General features: G+C 34.9%; 1 protein-coding gene across 12 annotated transcripts in view; it reads left to right on the top strand.

The window, feature by feature from the left end:
* The window catches only part of ADGRL2 (adhesion G protein-coupled receptor L2), a 199,448-nt gene that overhangs the window by 106,368 nt on the left and 68,928 nt on the right, over positions 1-24,152 (top strand). For all 12 annotated transcript variants that reach the window (XR_001887282.1, XM_017881673.1, XM_017881669.1 and 9 more), the window contains exon 3: positions 7,202-7,415. Coding sequence is in view for 11 of the 12 variants with exons in the window: in XM_017881673.1 (XP_017737162.1) it covers positions 7,202-7,415 (214 nt within the window). In the remaining variant the exon portion in view is untranslated. The remainder of the gene's footprint in view (positions 1-7,201; positions 7,416-24,152) is intronic.

The raw sequence follows: 24,152 nt of genomic DNA, 5'->3' as shown, positions 1-24,152 counted from the left end.
GGAGTAGAGGGCGGAAACTCATGCCCAGCAATGTTGTCAATGAAAGTCAACACAGTAGGGGAAAAAAAATGGGGAAAACCTGTAGCTCTGCTATCCTTTGGTTGTAGTTCCAGTTGGGGTGACTGGAGACCAGTCTGAAACATAACAGGGAAATCTTGGACATGAGGAAGCCGTAAACTTTCTGTGCATTCTTAACTAACTGGGAAGCTAAATTTACACATATACAGAGGAGACATGAGAGGACTTGGCAGAAAGTAAAAAACTGAGACTGACTTTTAAACTGCTTGAACTTTTAACACTCTTTCTAACATACAATCTCATCAGCAAAGAGTGGAGACCTAATCATGGGCCCATGGTTTTTGTGCAAAGTCTCTGCCCAGTCATTAGCTGACCACTAAGCCATGCAAACAGAGGTGGTATCTAGAAGCCGAGGCTAGGAAATAAAAATAAGAATTCAAACGAATTAAAACAGTGAGCAAAGACATAAGCAGCCACACACTGTGGGGGCACAGATTCTGCATGTTAATACAGCTGAGATATTAAAAAGAAACCACGACAGCAGCAGCAATTCTCAGGGGAAAGAAATCTGAAACCAGAGTTGCTAATAGTGTATTATTTAAAATGTATAGTTTTCAACAACAGAACATTTATAAGATACATAAAGAAAGAGAAAAGTTGACCCATAAAATAGAAATTGCCTTTGATATGGAGCCAGATGTTAGATTTAGCGTATAAAGATTTTAAAGCAGCTATTACAAATACGTTCAAAAATCAAAGTAAAACTATCTTGTAGAATTAAGAGGAAGTATGATGACATTGACAACAAATATGTAATCAGATAGAGAAAAAAAAAAAAACTATTTCAAAGGCCTTAGAGACATTCTTTGCACATCTTAGTTATTATACCAGTGTGCTATAAGTAAATTAACACTTTGTTGTACAAATTACAGATAGTGTAGCTTCATCTGACCCAGAGATTGTGATTCAGTAGGTCTGGAATAGAGCTTCAAGATCTGTCTTTATAAAAAGTTTAGATGATTCTGATGTAGCCATATTTGGGAATCAATTATGTAGATTTGGCAAAGGATTAAAGAATATCTAGATAGATAGATAGATAGATAGATAGATAGATAGATAGATAGATAGATAATTTCTTCCCGTGAGTCAGTATTCTAGATCATTAATGTGATATAAATAAAGGGGTAAATAAATGTTTTCAGGAATAGGTTTTACGTCTTTCATAAGATTTATTTAGTGAAAATGTTGAGTTTTAAAATTGATACTAATTGCAATAATTTTATTAAAGGCATGTCAAAGTTCCTTTGAAGTAGCATTGTTGGTAGAAGAGGTTGAGCTATATCCCTTGAAGTTTTCAGGAAAATAGTGTGAAATGGCCAAAGAAGGCACAACAATTTATGTTTTCTTAAAATTTATGTAACCTTTTTATTTTTCATCAGTTATTTTGCCAAGATTAAGGACATGCCCGTGACACAGCCTCAGGAGCTCCTAACAACATGTGCCCAAGGTGGTTGGGCTACAGCTTGGTTTTATACATTTTTGGGGAGACATAAGTCAAAAATCAGTACATGAGTGATGTTCATTGGTTCAGTTTGGAAAGGTAAGATAACCCAAAGGGTAGAGTTAGGATTCCAGGTAATAGGTGGACTCAGAGATTTTTCGATTGGCAACCGGTTGAAAGTGTTTGTCTGTTAATAAAGACCTGAATCAACAGAAGAAAGTGTCTGGGTTAAGATAGGGGTTGTGGGGACCAGGGTTCTTGTTATGCAGATGAAGCCTTTAGGTACCAGGTATTAGAAAGAATAGATTGGAAATATTTCTTAATCAGATTTAAAGAGGCAGTTCTGGCCAAACGTGGTGGCCAGGCTCACGCCTGTAATCCCAGCACTTTGGGAGGCCAAGGTGGGCAGATCACCTGAGGTCAGGAGTTGAAGACCAACCTGGCCAACATGGCGAAACCTCGTTTCTAGTAAAAATACAAAAATTAGCCGGTTGTGGTGGCGTGCACCTGTGATCCCATCTACTGGAGAGGCTGTAGTGGGAGAATCACTTGAACCCGGTGGGTGGAGGTTGCTGTGAGCTGAAATTGCACCACTGCACTCCTGCACTCCAGCATGGGTGACAGAGCAAGACTCCATCTCAGAAAAAAAAGGGGAGCGGGGGCAGTTCTGTCAGCCTTAAGGTCTCTGTTTTAATGTTAAAGATAGTCAGCTGTGCCAGAATTCCAATGAAAGGAAAGTATAATGAGGCGTGTCTGACCACCCATTCCCATCATGGCCACAACTAGAGAACTTTCCCATAATTGATTCGTTTTTATTTTCTCTCTTCCACTAAGTCATTGATTAAAATAGTTAACCTAGGAAAATGTTTTCCTGTGATTTGTGTGAACCCTGCCTAGTTTGTCACATAGACTTTTGAGAATTATTTGGATAGTACCTCCTCATCTATATGGATGTGCACAGCATATCCATGTTAACAACGTCGTTATCTTCATATTTTAAGAAAACAGAGCAAATCGTTTAATAATTATTGATCACTTGAAATGTTAGAATAGCATGTGTACTTGATTAAAAGGAGCTTGCCTGTTTAGACTTACAGATTGGGGAAATTTTATAGGACTTTAAAATAACTTTTAATTCTTCAGAAAAGGTTTTAATGAAAACCCAGAGAAGTAAAATGACTTTGCCCAAAGTCACAAGGCTGACCCATATACTTATGCTTCAGTGTTCAGTGCCCTCTCCATATGTGTACCTACAGGATAGCATTTGCTCTCTATATTTATGGTACTCATGTTTATGTTTCTACAAAGACGATTTTCACTACCATTCATATAGTTTTGTGAACCTCTACAGTAATTATTTCCTGTCAATTTTACTACTGTATTCTTTGGTGATTTTCAGATTGTATGAAAACTTATAAAATAAATATCATTACATTATCAGAAAATGGCTGGAGTAGTCAGAGTTGATCAGGGAAGGGTTCTGGAGTCTAAGCTCCCTGCATGGGTTAGAATCTAACTTGTGGTTAAGATTGAGACCCTAAAAATACTACTATTTGATGCCTTAGTGTCATACTCTGTAAAATTGATATTATAACAGCAACTATTCCATTGTTTATTTTTTATGTTGTTGAACATAAAGTGATCCATAGAAAGCATTTAAGCCAGTGCCAGCACATAGTAATTGCTTTGCAAGTAATATTTATTTCTCTCTTCATATTTGTTTTTTAATGAATTTATATATTCATTATATATATAATTTTTTTGGTTGGAAACACAGAGTTTAGATAAAGAGAAATGTATAAATATGTAACCCATCTGTCTTATGACAATTCCAGTGATACATACATAATAGTAAATTGACAATTTAATTTTTTTTGGGGGGGAGATGGCAGATAATTTTCATTGATAAGTAGTTTACCTTGTTTTTAATGTTCACCATTTGTTTTCACTACCAAAGGAAATAGACATTACAAAGGAAAGCACATTGCAATTTATATTGTGTTAAACAATCACTAATTTAATTCAACAATTTGGTTCCACATTTATAAGAATTATTTTATCATGTGCTATTGTAGGCATTGAGATTGTAACTAAGAGCCTTACTACAGTCTAGCAGGGTGTGTGTGTGTGTGTGTGTGTGTGTGTGTATACACATTCACTAAAAGTGAATATGCACTGTATCACATGTTAATAAGCACATTAGTAAAGATATATATCCTCGTATATAAAGTTTAATCAAAACAGGTAAGAGAAAGAATTTAGAAAAGAACATTTATGATTTAAATCAAAATACATTGCAGGATTAAATTTCTGTTGCTATAACAAAATATTCAGACTGGGTAGTTTATAAAGAAAAGAGTTTTATTTAGCTTATGGTTCTGGGGTTCTGGGGTTGAAGGTGGGCAGCCACAAATGGTGAGGGCCTCACGCTGCTTCCTAGAGTGGTTGAAAAGTAGAAGGACAAGGGAATGCAAAAAACTAATTCATTCCTTTGAGAACTAACTCAGTCTTAAAACATAGACTTTGGGGCTGGGCACAGTGGCTCATGCCTATAATCTCAGGACTTTGGGAGGCGCAGGTGGGCGTATCACGAGGTCAAGAGTTGGAGACCAACCTGGCCAACATGGTGAAACGCTGTCTCTACTAAGAATACAAAATTAACCTGGTGTGATACTGCGTGCCTGTAATCCCAGCTACTCAGGAGGCTGAGGCAGGAGAATTGCTTGAACCTGGGAGGCATAGGTTGCAGTGAGCCGAGATCTTGCCACTGCGCTCCAGCCTGGGCAGCAGAGCAAGACTCTGTCTCTGGTGGTGGGGCAGGGGGAAAACAAAGTGTTTATCTTAAAGACCCAGTCACCTGTTAAAGGCACGACCTCCCAATACGGCCACACTGGGGACTAAGCCTCTGCTTGAGTTTGATGGGAACAAGCCATATTCAAAGGATAGCAAGTACCATGATCTATTTTCTCCAGTAGATTCTGTATTGGTAATCTACTAAATTATTAAAGTGTGCTGATCTTTCCTTTCTTTCTCCTTACTATAGTACTTTTTTTTTTTTTGGAGATGGGAGTTTGGCTCTTTTTGCCCAAGCTGGAGTTCAATGGTGCGATCTTGGCTCACTGCAACCCCTGCCTCCCAGGTGCAAATGATTCTCCTGCCTCAGCCTCCCGAATAGCTGGAATTACAGGTGTGCGCCACCACACCCGGCTAGTTTTGTATTTTTAGTGGAGATGGGGTTTCACCATGTTAGCCAGGCTGGTCCTGAATCCCCTGACCTCAGGTGATCCACCCGCCTCAGCCTCCCAAAGTGCTGGGACTGCAGGCGTGAAACACAGCCCCAGACCTTACTGTGCTTTTTTGGATGACTGTGACTAAAGCTTTAAAACTCCTCTCCCTGAATTATCAAAACAGTAACATACTCAACTATGCCAATTCCCAAATAGGTTTCAAAAGCAGAGGAAAATTCACTTCGAATAATAACTATAATCCTGCAAACTAACAACAACAAAAATTAAAGTGGTCAGGGTTTTAAAAACCACAGTGCTTCATAATCAGTTCTGTGTTTTTGACAAAATAGTAAGAATTGCAAGTATGGCTCCAAGCCAGTCTTTTAATAATGTGTTCTAATATTCTAGCATTTTCTAATAATATGATTTATTCTGTTTTATTATAGAATTATAATTGCAAATTGCCTCCATTTAAAATAGGTTGCATTTCAAAATTTTATTTGATGTCATTTGTTTGAATTTTCACATAGCTTTTGCCACAGAAATGTGTCAGCTTCTGAAGCCATAAAAATATTTTCTATTAAAACAAATGTGGTAATACTAGTTTAAGCTTAATTATTTGTATAGGTAGTACAGTACAAGATCAGGAGATGGAGAAAAAGCAGTGTGTGTGTGTGTGTGTGTGTGTGTGTGTTTGTTTATGTGTACATAAAAAAGTTTATGAACTTGTTGGGGAAGAAATACCTTTTGGAAGTTTGGCCTGTGTACCATTTGTCCTGACATTTATCCAGCTCTGTTTCTGTATCACATTTACCCAGCTCTGTTTCTGTATCCCTTCTTCATTAGTAGTGCACCTCTCCACATACTGCAATATTCTCAACATACTATAAACCTTTTTAGTGAAAACCTGCCAAGCTTAGTGTTTGCCACAATCTCCTGAAGATTTCTGCATTCCAAATTAGGTATTCTTTTCTTCCATCTTCAGTCCAGTTACACCTTTAGTTTTCTCCGAAGAACTGAGAGCTCAGCCAGATTTGAAAATTGCTGCTTTTTAAAATCACACCAGTGTATCACCCAGTACTGCTTTGGAAGAATATACTTACATCTAAGAAAAGATCATGTTTAACCAGGTGACTTTCTATTTTATTGAATTAGTGAGAAACATTGTTCAAGAAAGATAAAGAGAACAAGTGTTGGCATTGGATTGGCCTGGGCACAGCCCAGCTCTTCAGCTTGGAAATTTATAACTTGGAACAATTTATTCTGAGTGTAATTTTTTTGTATAAAAGGCAATATATGAGATAATGCATATAATACAGAAGGGTGAAAATGATAGAGCTAAGAAATACTGAAAGTATTGCTGATTTTTGTAATAGGAATGCTATAGATGGTGATAGGTTAGAGACCTGAAAAAAGTTGAAACATTGTAGGAGAAGGTTTTGCTATTGTAGCTAGCCTGATGGTAGCCCACTAGGACAGCAAGGATGTCCTTGTCACACATAGTTCTTGGCTGTTCTTGGCTTTCCTTGCTTTTGCTCTTTGTCCTGTGCTCTGTTACTACTTTATGGAACTACTGGTTGGAAACTGATTTAAACTTAACATGCTAATTATTTCATTCGGTAATCTTTTTTAGAGCACTTGTGAACAGTGTTTATCTATACTCTCTACCTGATGTACCATACATAAATTCATATTTATGTACTTTAAGCATTTTTATGGACATTATTTTGTTTTAGAATTGTACAGGTAAGAAAAGTAATGTCTTAAATGTTTCATGTCAATTTTGTAGATGACGTAACTGATCGTAGAGAATTTTGTACTTTTCAGGTCTTTGCATTTGTTGAGTTGGATGGGAGCAGTGCTGGCTCCTTTGAATGTCCATCTGCTGATTCCTTTCAGTGTCAGTTTTAAATAAAGGGTATTTAAATGGAAATAAGTTATTGTGCCATAAGTATCTTACTACTGTCATAAATATATCTTAGTTATTGTGGGGAAAAAAACTGCTAAGATGAAGGTATTTTTTAAGATAATGCAATAGCAATTAATGTGTGTACATTAAATAAGAGAGTAAGGCCAGTGGGTGTAGCAGAGGTTTCATTCCATTGCACAGATGAAAATTCTTTCTTGATTAGTAGTTATATTTTCTGTTTGTAAAACTTGTCACCGTTTATAAAATCCATGATTAAATTTGTCATTATTTGGATTTACTAAAAAAGCCAATAGTTTCTGATTATACAGAAAGTAATTTGTTAGGGTATTTCGTAAAGATGAAGAGTCCAAATAAAGATGAACAAAAATAATTTTCTGACATATTGTAGAGAACCAAAAAAATTATTTAATAAATGCCTGAGTTTGTGACTGACAATAGACATGAATCATGTTACCTGAAAATGCTTTACCAAAATAATTTGTCTTATAAATGAGTTACAGTTTAATTTTCTTTCTTTTTTTTAAGGTTTCAGCAGAGCAGCTTTACCATTTGGGCTGGTGAGGCGAGAATTATCCTGTGAAGGTTATTCTATAGATCTGCGATGCCCGGGCAGTGATGTCATCATGATTGAGAGCGCTAACTATGGTCGGACGGATGACAAGATTTGTGATGCTGACCCATTTCAGATGGAGAATACAGACTGCTACCTCCCCGATGCCTTCAAAATTATGACTCAAAGGTAAATATTCATGTGTTAATGTCCCATTTGAGCTGTTGTATCCAAATTAGAAAAATTATTACAGTTATTCCAAAGCGAATGGATATAGGCCACATCTCAGCCTATTTATTAAAATGAGTTGGGTTTTTAACCTACTAAAGTTGATTTCTACACTTTATATTTTCATCAACATTCAAATATGTAAATCATTCTAATATAGCTCGACGTATCAGAATATGTAATACATATTTCTTTGTGTTATATAAACATAAAATAAAAAACGAATATTATTTGAAATGTAATCTTAGTTTTAAGGCTTCAAAATTTGAAATACTTTTGTAACATCAAGAATGTTAAAGTGACTGGGTCTTTGGCAATAGTTGCTCCTTACCTTTAAAAAAAAAAAAAGTTAATAAACTTTGTTTTTTAGAGCAGTTTTAGGTTCTTAGTAAAATCAAGTAGAAAGTACAGAGATTTCTCATATGATCCATATCCACACATACACAGCGTCTCTCACTGCAGATACTTTGCCCCACAGCAGTACATTTGTTAACAGTCCATGAACCTATGTTGACACATAATTATCACCCAAAGTCCATAGTTTACAGTAGGATTGGCTTTTGGCGTTGTACATTTTATGAGTTTTGACAAATGTATTCACCATTGTAGTATCGTACAGAATACCATCATGTGCCACATAATGACTTTTTGGTCAGTGATGAACCGCGTGTAGCATGGTGGTTCCATAGATGCTAATGGATCTGAACTGTTGCCTAGTGACCTCTTAGCCATCATAAAGTCGTAATGTGATGTATTATCTTTTCTATTTTAAATATGTTTAGATGTAGAAACACTTAACATTGTATTATAATTGCCTATGGAATTCAGGACAGTAATATACTATTCAGGTTGTAGCCTAGGAGCAATAGACTACCTTATAGTCTAAGTGTGTAGTAGGCTATACTGTCTAAGTTAGTTTAAATACACTCATTGCTGTTCATGTAATGATAAAAGAGGCTGACAATGCATATCTCAGAAAGTATCCCTTTGTTAATGACGCATAACTGGTTTCACTGTCCTAAAAATCCTCTATCCTTGGCCTGTTCATCCCTCTTATCCTCCTAACTCCTGGTAGCCACAGATATTTTCCAGATTGGCTTATTTCACTTAGTAATATGCTTTTACATTTCCTCCATATCTTTTGTTGGCTTGATAGTTCATTTCTTTTTAGAATGGAGTAATATTAATTGTCTGGATAGACACGGTTGATCCATGCACCTACAGAAAGACATATAGGTAGTTTTTAGGTTTTGTCAATTATGGATAGAGCTACTGTAAACATCAGTGTGCAGTTTCTTCTGTGAATATAAGTTTTCAGTTTATTAGGACAAATATAGTACAATTGCTGGATTGTATGTTTTGAATGTGTTTAGCTCAAAGTGGCTGTACCACTTTCCATTTCTACCAGCAATGAATAGAAGTTCTTTTTTCTCTACACTCTTGCTAGCATTTGGTGTTGCCAGTATTTGAAATCCATTCTATTAAGTGTGTATTGCTGTCTCATTGATGTTGTAATTTGTAATTCCCTAATAACATAAAATGTTCAACTTTTTTATATACTTATTGTATTCTTATTATCATCTGTATATCTTTATTTTTTTATTTTTATTTTTTTTTTTTTTGAGACAGAGTCTCGCTCTGTTGCCCAGGCTGGAGTGCAGCAGCGTGGTCTCTGCTCACTGCAATCTCTGCCTCCCGGGTTCAAGCAGTTCTTATGCCTCAACCTCCTGAGTAGCTGGGATTGCAGGTGCATGCCACCAAGCCTGGCTAATTTTTTGTATTTTTAGTAGAGACAGGGTTTCACCATGTTGGCCAGGCTGGTCTCAAACTCCTGACCTCAGGAAATCCACCTGCCTCAGCCTCTCAAAGTGTTGGGATTACAGGCGTAAGTCACCATGCCTGGCCTTGTGTATCTTTTTTGTATGTATTCTTAGCCCATTTTTAAAATTGAGTTTTTTTTTGTTTTGTTTTGTTTTGTTTTTAGTGTTTTAAGAGTTCTTTGTATATTTTTAGATAGCAGTCCTTCATCATATATCTCTTTGTCAAATATTTTCTCCAGTTTTTGGCTTGTTTTCTCATTCCTTCCAGTTAAGAGGTATCGTTTATATAGTTAGTTAAGGCTTAAAATATACAAACAAGCAAACAAAATTAAATAACAAGTTCAACTTAAGAAAGCATACAACTAAGTATAGAATTCCTTGTATCCTTCAATGAATTATAGATAAAATATCCTTTTAACAGATTAAACACGTTCTGGCTTTTCTTCCTAGCAGATTTAGCTTTACTCAGTAGGTTAGAGAAGTCATAGAGAAGGCTATCAATATGACAGATGTGTTAAGCCAAGATGGAAAGTATGTTTTTGAATATTAAGTGGGAATTTCTGCCATCTTCGAATAGTATACAGATAGTTAAGGTAAATGTATTCTGATTTGGTTGTATTCTTTCTAGTTCAAACCAATGCTTGTTTTTTTTTGTTTGTTTGTTTTTTGTTTTTTTTTACCCTTGTATGTTGCCCAAGATGTTTTTAAAAATAAGGAAGAGACCAGTTGTCTTTTCTTTAAAATTTAGATATAAGGAAAATTTTCCCCACATTCAAATTCAAGACAGTATAAAATTTGACATCATTGTGTTTGAATGTTCGAGCCACTGTAGTTTGTATTAAGTGTTAAAGATGGTTATAAATTGATGTTTAGCCACTTTGAAAATAGTACAATTGCCAGGTGCAGTGGTTCATGCCTGTAATCCCAGCACTTTGGGAGGCCGAGGTAGGTGGATCACCTGAGTTCAGGAGTTCAAGACCAGCCTGGCCAACATGGTGAAACCCTGTCTCTACTAAAAATATAAAGATTAGCTGGGTGTGGTGGCAGGCACCTGTAATCCCAGCTACTTGGGAGGCTGAGGCAGAAGGAATCTCTTCTGTCCGGGAGGCGGAGGTTGCAGTGAGCCAAGATCATGCCACTGAACTCCAACCTGGGCAATGGAATGAGATTCTGCCTCAAATAAAAAAAAAAAAGAGAAAATAGTACCATTGAGTAAGGTAGAGATGAATATAAAGTATACATATGTCCTAATGTAATAGACTGCCTCAATTCCTGAGTTGAAATGTAAACTCTGATAATTTCTACTTTATTGAATTTGAGCAGTTTTCTTTCTTCACTGAGCCCCAGTTTATTAATTATAGAAAGTAGATAATACATCATTGGTTAATTTTGTGTTATGAAAATGATGTGTTTGAGAATGTGTTTTAAACTTTAAAGCTATATAGATGATACCTCTTAACTGGACTCTTGCCTTCCCACATGTAAATATAATACAGAAAACTGCTGAGAATGGATATCATTTTTCTATATTAGATACAAAGCACCTAACTCTTGGCATCTTTTTTTTGTTTTAATTGTGGTACTCCGAGCATCTTAATTAGAATTTTCCTATATGTAAGATAGTATCAATAATTATTGCTTATATAGAATAATTTGTCCTTTTTATTAAAAAAAAAACAAAAAAATCCCAAAACCCTAATAGTTTAGCAGATTTTCCACTTTATATTCCTCAAAAATGTGATATTCAGTCATGTAGTGAAGGGAGACATGTTTATTTCTTTAATGTAGAAAGTTTGTCTTTGAAAATCTCACATTAAAACATTAGAACTTTTGCATTAAATTTGAAAGCCCCCCTTTTTTACATGTAATGATAGAGATGGGCATAGAAATTTCAGTACCATTAAAATCTGTTTTCATTGTATTTTGCTCCTCTTCTTTTGTTTTTCACTCCCTTTCTTCCACTGTTACCTCTTCAGCAGTTGAGAATCAAGTAAATAAATACACTTGTAATTTAGGCTGTGGACATGGTAAAAGTATTGTATTCACTCTCCATTTTCTATTTCCTGTTCATTTAAAAGTGTGAAACTGAAGGCTCTAGTAGTAACTGATTATAGTATACAGCCTTAAGTATTCTGAGTGGCTCATCCTAAAAAGTGAGAAATGAAATGCTTTCTTAAAATGATATTTGTTTTAATATTTTATGGAACAGTCACAATTTAGTACTCATTAAAGGTAATTGTTGGGGGGCAACTTAAAAATATATAAACGTTATAACACTTTGAATTCATTAACAAACCAAAAAGCAAATCCTACTATTACTTTGAAGTATTTGATTAACAAATAGATTAGAATTTTGCTAACAGTATTGTCTCTTTCCAGCACTTGAGTACAAACTAGTAGGTATCTTAAAATGATATGCTAGATTATACCTGAAGATCCTCTTCCCAAATTATAACTGTTTTTTTACTCTAAAAACCTGCTCACTGTTATCAAGGTGGTTTTGCTGCTTTGGATGATGCTTTCTAACATGGCCAAGGTTTTAGCACTTTGGCCTAGAGATCTGAAAGTAATTATGTAAATATTTACTGGTTTATTTTTCAGGATTAAATGTGAATTTCACATGCATAGTTAGGTCTTGTACAAAGCAATTCGTAGACATGTGAGTGTACCTTTGTAAATACAAAGAAGTACAAAACGTAATACATACCATGTGAAGAAGATGGAGAAAATAGGTGCTTCATTTAGTCCCTATTGTAGTAAGGTGTATTTTGTATAAAATAGGCCCCCTGTCTCCCTTTTTTTGTCAAGGGGATGGATTGAAATTGCCCAAGGAAAGTAAGGTTATAGCCTAGATTTATGGAACTAGCCTGGCTCCTTCAAAGCTTTTAACCAAAAAAATTTTTCTTAAGCACAGTTAAAGGTAGCACCTGACTAGTACCTCATAGCATACTTACATTAGGTTTCTTTTTTTTTTTTTTGAGACAGGGTCTCACTCCTTCACCCAGGCTGGAGTGCAGAAGCAAGATCTCTGCTCACTGGAGCCTCTGCCTCCTGGGTTCAAGCAGTTCCCCATTCTCAGCCTCCCAAGTAGCTAGGATTATAGGTGCACACCACCATGCCCGGCTAAGTTTTGTATTTTCAGTAGAGATGGCGTTTCACCATATTGTCCAGGCTGGTCTCGAACTCTTGGCCTCAAGTGATCTGCCCACCTCAGCCTCCCAAAGTGTTGGTATTACAGGCGTGAGCCACCACACCCGGCCTGTGTTTCTTATTAAGTAAAATTCAATATATTTTTGGTTGTTATACTATCCGTTTAAATTCCTTGAAGTTTATTTTAGAACTGGGTGGCATATAAATAAATAGTGCAACAAGCCATTGTTTATACAGGTTTGGCACTTAAAGAGTAGTCAACAAAGAATGTAAGGAGAAACAAGTGTCAACATAAAGTTGAATAGTTACAGGTGAATAAATGGTATCACCCACAGAGATTATGTAATTTCAGCACGCAAAACCTGCTAGACAACACCTGCATTTGAGGAGCAGAGGTAAAGTTGCCATCAAAAAAATGAACACACATGGGAGAATTAATGTCTTAGAAGCCAGTAGCAAACTACAAAAGAGATACATTAATTTTCTTGATGATGTTGAAGATTTTTATTCTATTTTGACAACTCAAATAAAAGAACATGTTAAGATTTTCAAGACAGGAGAGTTTCAAGATAGAAATCAAGAAATAGCAATTAGCCTTGCCTTGCATAGACCAGCAGGAATTAGGTAGTACTCTGGTCACATGGGACCAGATGGTGAATAAATATAAGACCTAAATTTACAAAGTAGGGATAAACTTCTAGGATTTTTATTCTATAAGAAAGGGAAAAACAATCTAGCTTTAGAACTTTAGGTATAGTTTAATTAACGTAAGCTGTATAAGCAACAAAACTGATTTCAAAGCTCAGTGTTTTCTGAAAGGTTGGGATAATGGAAGTAAGCTCTAAATGTAGGCACCAGAATAATCCATTCCCTTTCTATACCCCATTCAACAACTTTTCTGTTCTTGAATTTCCCTTTTCTAAACTTATCAGTATCCTAACCTATTATCTCTAAGTGTAATAATTATACTTTATTTTACTTTTTAAACTTGAGAGCATATGGAGTGGTGACAACTTCTTGTGTGCCAGAGGGTTTGAAGGAATGTGTTGTTGTACATGTATGTGCGTTACTTTGTTCTGTGGTTCTTTATATTACAGTGGATGCAGAGTGAGACTGGAAAATTGAGTGCATACTTCCACATTCAGTTAAAAGTAAGACTATATGAAAAGGACCATGTATGCCTTAGTCTGGAATAAGCAGAATGATCTTATCCTCTACCACGACACCTCCCATTCTTGCCACCAGGATAGGCATAAAAATAGGGACTTTCTTTAGGGAATGGGAGAGTTTATAGGCTATAGCTTCTATTTTAAGGAATTTATTGAATACCAGATTGTTAGAGCTACAGAGGAGCTTGAGGCTCATCATATTCTAATTCCCTTTAATTACACTTGGGGAATTGACTGTCATTATAGCTACATGTATGTTTGTTCACGTAGCTACATGTATATTCTCCTCACTTTTAAAAAAATCTCCTTGAGAAGGAGTGGCAATTTGATATTCTTTTTACTTTGCAAGTCTTTAGAAAAAGGTTGGATTATTTTCCGCAGGAGCTGAAACCTCAAATCGCCTGTACCTAGAACCTCATTCATTTAATACCTTACTGGCATGAAAATGTATTCATAAATAACTTTGAAGTTCAATTTTGCTATATACACTTTTAACATGTCTGTTATTTTCAAATGTACTAATAGATACTAATTTTATATAAAATATTTAAACAAAGGAGATACTTAATATACACACACACACACCTTTACTATGGGAAGTGGTGAATATTGGAAGCATCTCAGAATTTAATCAAGAAAATTCATTAAAATGCAGTTACAGTTCTGCCAGTTTACTCTGGCAGACTTCATGATTATAGATTTCAGCTTGTGTATACCCTCCTTGACATACAATTCTCTCAACTTTTTACATTGATCATTCATTCTTCATAAAGAAGATTTATATCCAAGTCACAGCTATATGAAAGATACTTTAATATTTGTTTTCTGACTTATCCTATAGGTAGCAATATAACTGTAAACTCATCTTTCTAAAATCTTCGTATTTCTTCCTCATTAATGGCATTTTCCAAAGGGAAAAATTAGTGCAGTATGTCTTTTATGGTGTTTCATAATATTTTGGGGCTGGTATATTTTATTCCTGAATTATTGTGAATGCTTACTAGTCAGGGTTACTCTTGCTTAGCATATGCATTCTCATAGGATTTAAACCTGCCATGTCTCAGAAACTGCATTCTTACCCTTATGTTATTTATCCCAAGTGTTTTTATCTACTTGACATGTCAGGTTTATCCAACACTTGTCCATTAGGGTGAAATACATACGGGGTCAATGAAGTAACTCAGCTGCTCCTAACCCGTCATGTCTATGCAATCTACTTAGGTTATTTTCTGTTAGTTGATGGATTTCTACTAATTCTCTCACTCTTGGCCTACTTGTTTCAAGACAACTAACTGGTATTACAAGCACATCTCTGTGGCCAATCTACTAATACAGATTCTTGAACTTTAGTACAGTAATAAATAACCATTAAAGCTCTTATTGGTATACCTAATTGGACACATGCTTTGCATGTCACTTACTGATGGACATTTAAAGCAAAGCACTCATAGGAAGGGGAGACTCTTGCTAGTAATAAACATGAACCATATTAAACATTCACATTTAGTGTGCAAGAAAGACTAATAAATTATGAAATGTTTTAGAAGATAAATTATCTAAATATCTTTTATGACCCTGCTTATCAAATGTAGAAAAGAGAGAAATAATGTCACATCAAAATTCTGCCCTATAGGATCCTCGGTTTCTCCCTTTTTTTTTTTTTTTTGACTGGGTCTTACAGCTGGAGTGCAGGCTCTGCTCAGTGCAACCCCAGCTTCCCAGGCTCAAGTGATCCTCCCACCTCAGTCTCCCACGTAGCTGTTACTACAGGTGCATGCCACCATACCCAGCTAATTTTTGAAAAATTTTTGTACAGAGAGGGTTTCCGCCATGTTGCCCTGGCTGGTCTCAAACTCCTGGACCCAAGAGATCTGCCTGCCTCAGCCTCCCAAATGCTAGGATTACAGGTGTGAGCCACCAGGCCCGGTTCTGTATCTCCTTTTAAAATGAAAATTAGTAAACATTTCTACTAGATGTTGAAAACTGCAAATACAGATGTGAATTAGCTCATTTTCACTGGTACTTCCCATTAATTTAGGGTATTTTTACTCTTTATATTATGTCCATTGATTGGTTGAGGAAACCAGAGTAATTTTTCCATAAGGTAGTTACATTATTGTTCTTAAGTATTCCCTAAGGATTATTCAGTGAAATTCAGAAGCTTGAAAGATACTTTGAAAATTTGAATTTTATTTTATTTTTTAACACACATAGGCTGGATAAGGGTAAGGGAAATTAGTTTTTGAAAGCAAAGCCATATCTCATTTCAGCTTTGGTGATTTTGCTTTAGTTTTTTATTTTTAGAAGTTATCTTTAGTTTTGAAACCAAAGCAGAGAGATGAAGAAATAAGATCAAAATCAGTAGAAGTGAACACGAACATATTTGACCTCTACATTTCAATATGATCATAATGATCTTTTTATAGTGCTTTTCATATCCTTAGGGATTATTAGGTATTCCTCCTTTGTCATTTGAAAGGTGAGTATTATGGATGGGATGACAATGGTATTTCTGTGGTGTCTATATCATCATATACCTTGTATTTTTTTTCACTCACCTACAACATTCCTTCCTGTACGCTAAAACATTGGTTTCTATTTGCAAAGTGTGGCATTTAAACAAATTAATTGACAGAACTGTGTTTGATTGATACCTCTAAAATGTACTAAACAATCAAGTGTTAAATTTACTTACTGTCTAAGGAAGATTATTGTGGGTAATTAGGTTCGTGGTGGCATTTTACTAATACACATTTATCTAAATGAACGACCATGAGATCTGCTTTCATAAGACTATTTTCAGATACCCATTCAAGGACTTTGTTGTTCCTAAGTATGATTTCAGTATGGATCTGCTTGTCGCTGTCATACTGATAGTATAAAAATTTTGCTTAAGCATCATTTTTAAAAAGTTATGCTTTGAACGGATAAGAATAGATGTTCAGTTACAAAGAATGGAAATGAAATTTTATTTTAAAGTTTCACATCAAGGCAAATTCACTATTTTTGCTTGGAATTTGGCATTTTCTTCTTTTTTTCTTTTTTCTTTTTTTTTTGACACCAAAATTCGTAGACAAATGCTACTGAAATGTAATATAATTTTCTACGCAGTTAACAAAAGAACAAGTGTAAAGTATATTGTCACTTAAGAATTTGGAATTGTTTTTAGTAGCTGTAAAATTTCCTATGGCATTGCATGTTTTATTAGGAAAATAATAAAGTTTATTAAAGCTTTGGAATAATGTCACTGAAATATGCTTGTTTATTAATACTTTTAATTAATATTTATAAATAATAGAAAACATAATTTTTGGGCAAAATTGAGACTTTTCCATTCTAATTATTCTTGTACATTTTAAGGAGATTTCTAAGTAAATAAAATGCCTATCTCTATTTAATAGAGAAAACATCTTCCTCATTGGTTTACCCCAAATCCATATTTTGTTTTCGTACTCGGTTAGGAACACAATAACAGTGATGGGTCAGTATACTGTATTGACTAATTTTATTGAATGAAGAGAAAGAGAAAAAAAAATACATCTGTACATAGAGGTCTGTTTTTTTCTTTTTGTGGGGAACAGAGTCTCACTATGTTGCTCAGGGAGATCTTGAATTCCTGAGCTGAAGCTATCCTCCTGCTTCTGCCTCCTTAAGTGCTGGAATTACAAGCATGAGCAATCACTCCTGGCAAGGAAATTTGATATTAAATTATTTAAAGATCTTAAACTGTCATTTATTATGGCCATATTAATTTTCCATATATTCTACACTGAAATTGCATACCAAAACTATGATAGTAACAGCAGCAGCAACAACAACACAAAACACCAGTATCTACTTTGTACATTGTCTGAGGAGAATAATTGTGAGTAATTAGGTTTCTGATGGCGTTTTACTAATACATATTTTTCTGCCTTGCATATATTAAAGACCCATTCTTTTTTCTCTGCTATGTATTTTCTTTAAGTATATTATAACAATGTAGTTAGATTTTTTTAGTGCTGTTTGTTACTCCACTGTTAGTTTTAGAGGTAATGCATCTCTTTTGGATGTTACAAGGAAAAATCTCATGAAAAAATAGATGTAAATGATTTTGTAGTCTTTAACACATTTAACTTTTGTGTAAATAAATCAAATATATTTTGAAACTAACATGTCACAGTTCTCTCAAAATTTGGTAACATGTCATATATGAAGACCAAGAAAGACATGGTTTTATAACTCATCTATCTATATTACTCGTGGCTTTAAGAAAGTATCTGAAATGAGAGTTGCTCTATTTAAGTTGGCTTGAGATGATTCCAGTGGTCTTTCTGTTTGTTTTTTCAGATTGCAAATCTGTTATTGTTAATGAACTCACCTGTAATTTGTGGAAATCTTACTCTGTCTCTAAAGATAGATTCATGGTAAACCCATGAAGGTAATGATTCTTAACACATCACAGCCCTTCACTTGCACAGGTTTCTTCTAAGGCATTTGAACATGTTCACGGGATCAAATATATATAGTAAAAATTTGCAGAAATACAATATTTAAACACAATCTTTAAAGGCTTTGATTTCATTCTCTGACTTTTCTGTTAGACTTCCCCTCAGTTATGGTGGCTTAGGAATAGCCAAGCGCATTTAGAGATCCAGGTAGGTGGAAGTTCAGTTGGTGTTAAATTCAGTCTAGGTTTAGTGGAGTTATTTTTACATGGTTTGTAGACACTTGTGTACAGTTTTGTTACTGCTAACTGTTCTGGTGAAGAAATGGCCTCTAGAAATACTTCTGTTACTCATTATACTTCCTTCCTGATCGTGACATAAATGTGCAAAGCCAGATGTCATATTGCAATTTAAATATGTCTTATGACACCTGAGATATGTGGGTAGTGGAAGAGAAATAATGTTTATAGTGTATGGAGCCAGAAGCTAAGTCTAGGGAAAAATCCTTTCATTCATTGCATATATATAACATTAAGGGGCATTTGGTTTTCATAGATACCTAATCCAAAGAGAAGTTTTCTCCACATATTCTTGGTGGAGTATGTAGAGTACACAGAACACATGACAAGGGTAGTACTTAAAATTACAAATGTACCATACTTTCCCCCTCCTGATGAGTATAATATCAAATAGAATTTGTCAGAATGCCAGCGTTTGTAAGGCACAGGCTGGAGCAGTGTAGCAAGCACGAGCTCTTGTGGCAGTGTGGGTGCGTGTTTTATGCATCACAACTATCAGTAGTAAAAAACAAATTTGGATCAGCTGTTCATAGGAAAAGCAACATTATAGAAAGTAAATATGAAATTTTTACAGGAAGAGACAATCATAGACTATGTCACTAAAAAAATTGAAGTATTAGAAAGGAATGTCAGGCAGTTAATTAAAATGTTATTTTAGCTTTCTGGATTTTGTTGGTTGCGGTTCTTGTTGGCTTTTACAAATTTATTTCTTGTGATTCTTTTTTTCTAAATAACCATTCACTTTGTTATCTAATTTTCTATATGTAATTTTTCTATTTTGTTTTTTATAGAAGGACTCTTAAATTTTACAAGCTATAGACCCTACAAAACTTGAATTCACGCCTACCTTTTTTATCTATCAGGTGATAGTTTCAAGAAATTGGTATAGCATTCCGCTGGACATTCATTGGTTGATGTGTACATTTTAGGACATTTCATTGTATCTTTAGGTATCTTCTTTGTATTTCAGAGATTTAGGATTTGGGAGAAGAGAGACTGAAAGATTAAAAATTAAATTCATTTTTTAAGGGTCATTAATTAAGTTTATAAGCTAAAACATTATTTAGTAAAAGAATTGAGCTAGAATAACCCATTTTCAAAGTTTATATTAAATAAATACTTGGCTTAAAGCCGTCTTATTATGGACAAAACTAAATGGAGGAATAAGCATATTTTAAATAAATTTCACTAATATACTTTGCTTTTATACTCTCCTCCCCTACTTCTCCTCCTTATTTTTGGAAGTTTCCCTCACCCTCAGCTCCCATTACAGACTTTATGTGGAGAAAACTATTATTTAAGTTACTTTTTCTTAGTAATGGTGTTTCTGCTATATCTATAATAAAAAAAATCTTTTAGTAAATTAATGCTTTTTTTTTTAAGTATTACTCTTGGAACTTACAAAAATGACACAGGAAGATAATGTATGCCGATTTTTTAATGATATTTTATAATTTGGTAAATTTTTTCATACATTTGATTATCTTACGACATCCTAAAATGTTATCATTAATAGAGTTCTATATATATAACTTGAAAGAATGTAAGTAACTTTTGAAATCTAATTGTGAAATGTGTGAATGAGACTATACCTTTGAAAATGTACAAAAACAGGTATGTTAGATAGAGAGATAGTGGTCATAACAAATATATTATCTAATAAGTTGATTCAAGGCACTTATATATATCTTGTCATTTATTTCATCCCTTGATGAGCAGACCTTTATTAAGCTGTGATGATTACTGAATATAAAATGTAACCAAGATTATTTTTTATTCAAATATAATTTAAATATTCATCAAAGAGAAGTTATGCTTGAGACTGACAGAGACTATTAACATCAAAAAATATAATTAACTGCATTGGGTATCATGAAGCAGAGTTAGCCAAATAGCCGAGAGGTCTAATTGCTCTAGAGTTTGAGAAGCAATGGTTTTATTTTATGCTGTAGCTGTGGAATTAATAGTAATGCGGTTTCCTATGTGGGCCAATTAAAAGCTGCCTGTTAAGGTTCATTGCTCTATAGGAAACCCATTGAATATCACTTAGTAAACAGGATTGACATGTCAGTGTGTACAAGAAGATAAAATAGAATAAAAACCATGAAAATGAGAAGTAGTATTAAAAGAACTGTCTTTGAAAACAACTCATAAAACTCTTTAACATTAGTGTTATAGTGGGTGTTGTGAGGTGCCTCCCACATTCACCTTTCAGGATCAGGCACTCTTTCTTCCAGCTGTCAAGAGAGTTGCCTGCTGCTGGGCTCACAGCTGAGTCCCTCCGCAGGAACTGTCACGGGCTGAAGGGATCTTAAACTCTTCTCCCCAGAGACAGCCCCCAGTGAATCCCAGTGAATGCCAGAGTACAAAGGATTGGCCTCCTCATCTTTTGCTTCATTTCAGGGACATCTCTGAAGGTCTCTCCCAACTCCAGAGCTCCCTCCCTGAGGAATTTGCTGGGCTTTTGTTTCGACTGCACTGGAGCTCACCTTCTCACTCTCCCCAACCCTGCATCTGTCACGGCTTCACTGATAGTTCTAAGAGCACTCCCAGTAAGCCTCTTAGAGATCCTGCCTCAAATCATACTTCCCTTGTTATCCAACCAAAGAAAAGTACTAACATTAAATGTAAAAATACTGGCTGTATACATTGTTGGAATCTAGTAATTAAGTATAAAACTAAAGGTTTTAAAGGAAAAAACAACCAAAAAAAGCCCAATTCAGGTCTAAGAATGGCTTTTTTCACTCAGAAAGTTTATCTTTGTCTTGCCATCCTTTTTCTTTAATAAAAGTAATATTTTGACCTTTGTGACTCTATTAAGCTTTTAACTGAATACAAAAGAAAGTGCTTCTGATTGAACCCAAAAGATTTTGCCTTGTCTTGGCTGTAGAGGTTTAGAAGTGGGCAGACGTTCTAATGGCATTTTGACATTAATGAGGTTGCTGAAATGGAAAAGTTTAAGGGTCAAAGATAAGAGCAGCAGCAAGTTCTTCTAGTATTTCCTTTTTTTAAAAATAATGTCATATCAAATATGCTTAAGAAGTTGACCATGATTCCTTATATAGAATATGTAATGTTATATATGAGTGTACTACTTTAGGTAGTATAATACTTTTTGCAAATAAAAAAAATTCTAAGACTGTAACTATAAAACATGTCCCCTCAGACTATTAACATCAAAAAATATAATTAACTGCATTGGGTATCATGAAGCAGAGTTAGCCAAATAGCCGAGAGGTCTAATTGCTAGTCCCCTCAGTCTATTAATATGTTTAGTTGTAACTTCTGCAAAACATGTAAAAAATCTTAAAATTACTTAATAGATTTTATTGCATACAATATGATAATGCGTATAGTACGTCTTTAAACTGCAGTGATAAAGCTGTTTTCCTAGTCATTCATTATTTAATGTGCTTACTCTGTTTATATCTGTGGCATAAGAGTGCACGTTAGCTTTCAGAAGAGCACAACATTTGCTGCTTCAGAGCACACGGCCCTCCACTCCCAAGCCTGCACATGGTGTTAGTGATAGTTAAAGCACTCAAGTCTAACATTTTATAGATTTTGATGAACTGAGCCTTTCAGACAAGTTACTGATATGAAGTTAATTCAGACTAGGAGTATAATATGGGAATAGAGGCTTTTTGCTTTCATTGTCACTTTTAAAAACTTCTACAAACTGTTTATGTAAACTATAAATCAGATACATTTTAATTCGGTTTGTATCATGTGGTTATGGAACCCTGCTTGGCTTCTGAAAATGATATCTTGTCTTTCATTGATTGATTCGCTGTCGAATCGTTACTGGGTTTTGAGATGTACAAGCAAATGTGCCAAACACTCTAACAGTATTTAGTAACAACTGGTAAGAATATATTAATATATTTGTTAGAGTACAGGCTGATGTTTATGGAGTTAATACATTTTAGAATAATGTAGAGTGTTACCCAGTGCATATGATTCAGAGATTCTTAAAACAATGACTAAACCCCTCAAAGGCTCTGTAGTCTGGTGAAGAAGAGGAGATAATATACAGAAATAACCGTGATACCAAATCTCCCTTATAGTGTAACAAACTTTCAAAACCTGGTGGAGAAGGGAAAGTGGTAAGTTATGGCCTGAGAGGGGAAAAATACTGTATGCTCAGGGGATACTGAGAAGGTCTGTTCAGGGAGCTATTCAGCTTCTGTCCCCGTTCTTTCACACTCTGTAGCATGCAGCATCTTCGCCGGCTTTCTTCTTCCTTTTGGGCATTGTGAGTGAATTCCCTTCTTTCACTTAAGCTAAGGAGGAAAGGATCTTTCAAAGATTGTGTTTATATAGATCTCAAAAATTATGAAAATAGTCCTACAAAATATCGTATTTAAAAAATTATTTTTAACTCTGTAATGTCAGCATGGAAAATAGCACTAGGATTTGAGTCCTTAATATTAACTCTGAAACAGTAAGGAGTTCAATCTTTTATAGCAGAGAATAGTAATGTACAGTTTCATATTCCCTTGTTAATTTTTATCTGTATAGATATTATTCAAATGTGGCATATTTATGGTATAACTGTTTCCAAAATTATAGGTATTTCTACACTTTAGGATACAACCGCACATAATATCTTCTACTACTTTTTCTAAAACCAGCATCACAGATGAATAAAAAGTTATCTGTCTGGGCTCAGTGGCTCATGCCCATAGTCCCAGAACTTTGGGAGGTGGAGGCGGGAGGAATGCTTGAGGCCAGGGGTTTGAGACCAGCTGGACCAAAATAGTGAGACCCCATCTCTATAATAAATAAAATATAAAATTATATTTCCCCTCCCTCCCTTTCTTCCTTTCCTGCTTCTTCCTACCTTTGATCAGTTGATCTGTCCGTGTATCTGTCTGTCTTTTTAAAGATAATTTCTTATTGTGACTGCGATGCAGCAAAAGGACACTTCCCTTGATCTGTGCTTTTTAGAAGGAACTCATTGGGAAATAGGCTGTAGACTGAATGCTTATGAGTTGGTGTTCAGTTATCAAGAATGCCATCAGCAATGCCTTGTTGCTTTCTTATCAGCTACTTCCTGCTGTCAGCTTGGCACTTATTTCAATAGAAAAGGATTTGCATCAAATGTAATGCCTTATTATATACAGCTAACATGGGGTTTTTAATTGTGCAAACACACGAGACTCCTGCAGTGGTAGTCAATTTGATAAAAGGATTAGATTATGAATATTTTGTCACGATTAAAGATTAGTTCAGATTTATCAGAAGTAAGCCAGTAAAATTTGTCATATATTTATCAGCCAGGTGAGACTCCATTAATCTGAGAGTATATGAACCACAAGTAGCCATCTCTTTATAAAAATCTGCTGAATTTGATTATTTATGTTCAGGTGACAGGTGCTAAGGATTGTTTTTGGCCTTCGCTGCTTGCTCTGCTGCTCAGAGTATCCCAAGAGTCTATGTCTCTAACTTTTGGTCGTTATAATTATTATTATTATTATTATTTTAATCTCATCTTATAGAATAGTTTGGTAAACATATACACAAAATTTCTGTAGTTTTTATTAAAGAAATGACAACTAGTATATATCTCAAGACGTTTTGAGTTGTTCCTTTGATTAAAAAACCTTCAGTAAAATACAGAAGATTGAGATTTCCGTCTTAGAAGGTATTTAAATTGAGTACTTCTTGCCGTAAACAAGACTAGGCATTGAGATAGATTGAAAAGAAGCCTGACACAGCAGAAAGGTGAAATTACAGTCCTAGACACAACTAAAATCACTGTATGATGCCTGATACAGTAGTACCCACCATTCTTGGAGTGTTTGGGAAATAATATAAACAAGGTCGTAAG

This window comes from Rhinopithecus bieti, unplaced genomic scaffold (genome assembly GCF_001698545.2).
Source record: "Rhinopithecus bieti isolate Rb0 unplaced genomic scaffold, ASM169854v2 scaffold_13184, whole genome shotgun sequence".
NCBI lineage: Eukaryota > Metazoa > Chordata > Mammalia > Primates > Cercopithecidae > Rhinopithecus > Rhinopithecus bieti.
The sequence above is the reverse complement of the archived record's forward strand: the minus strand, read 5'-3'. Positions and strand labels throughout refer to the sequence as shown.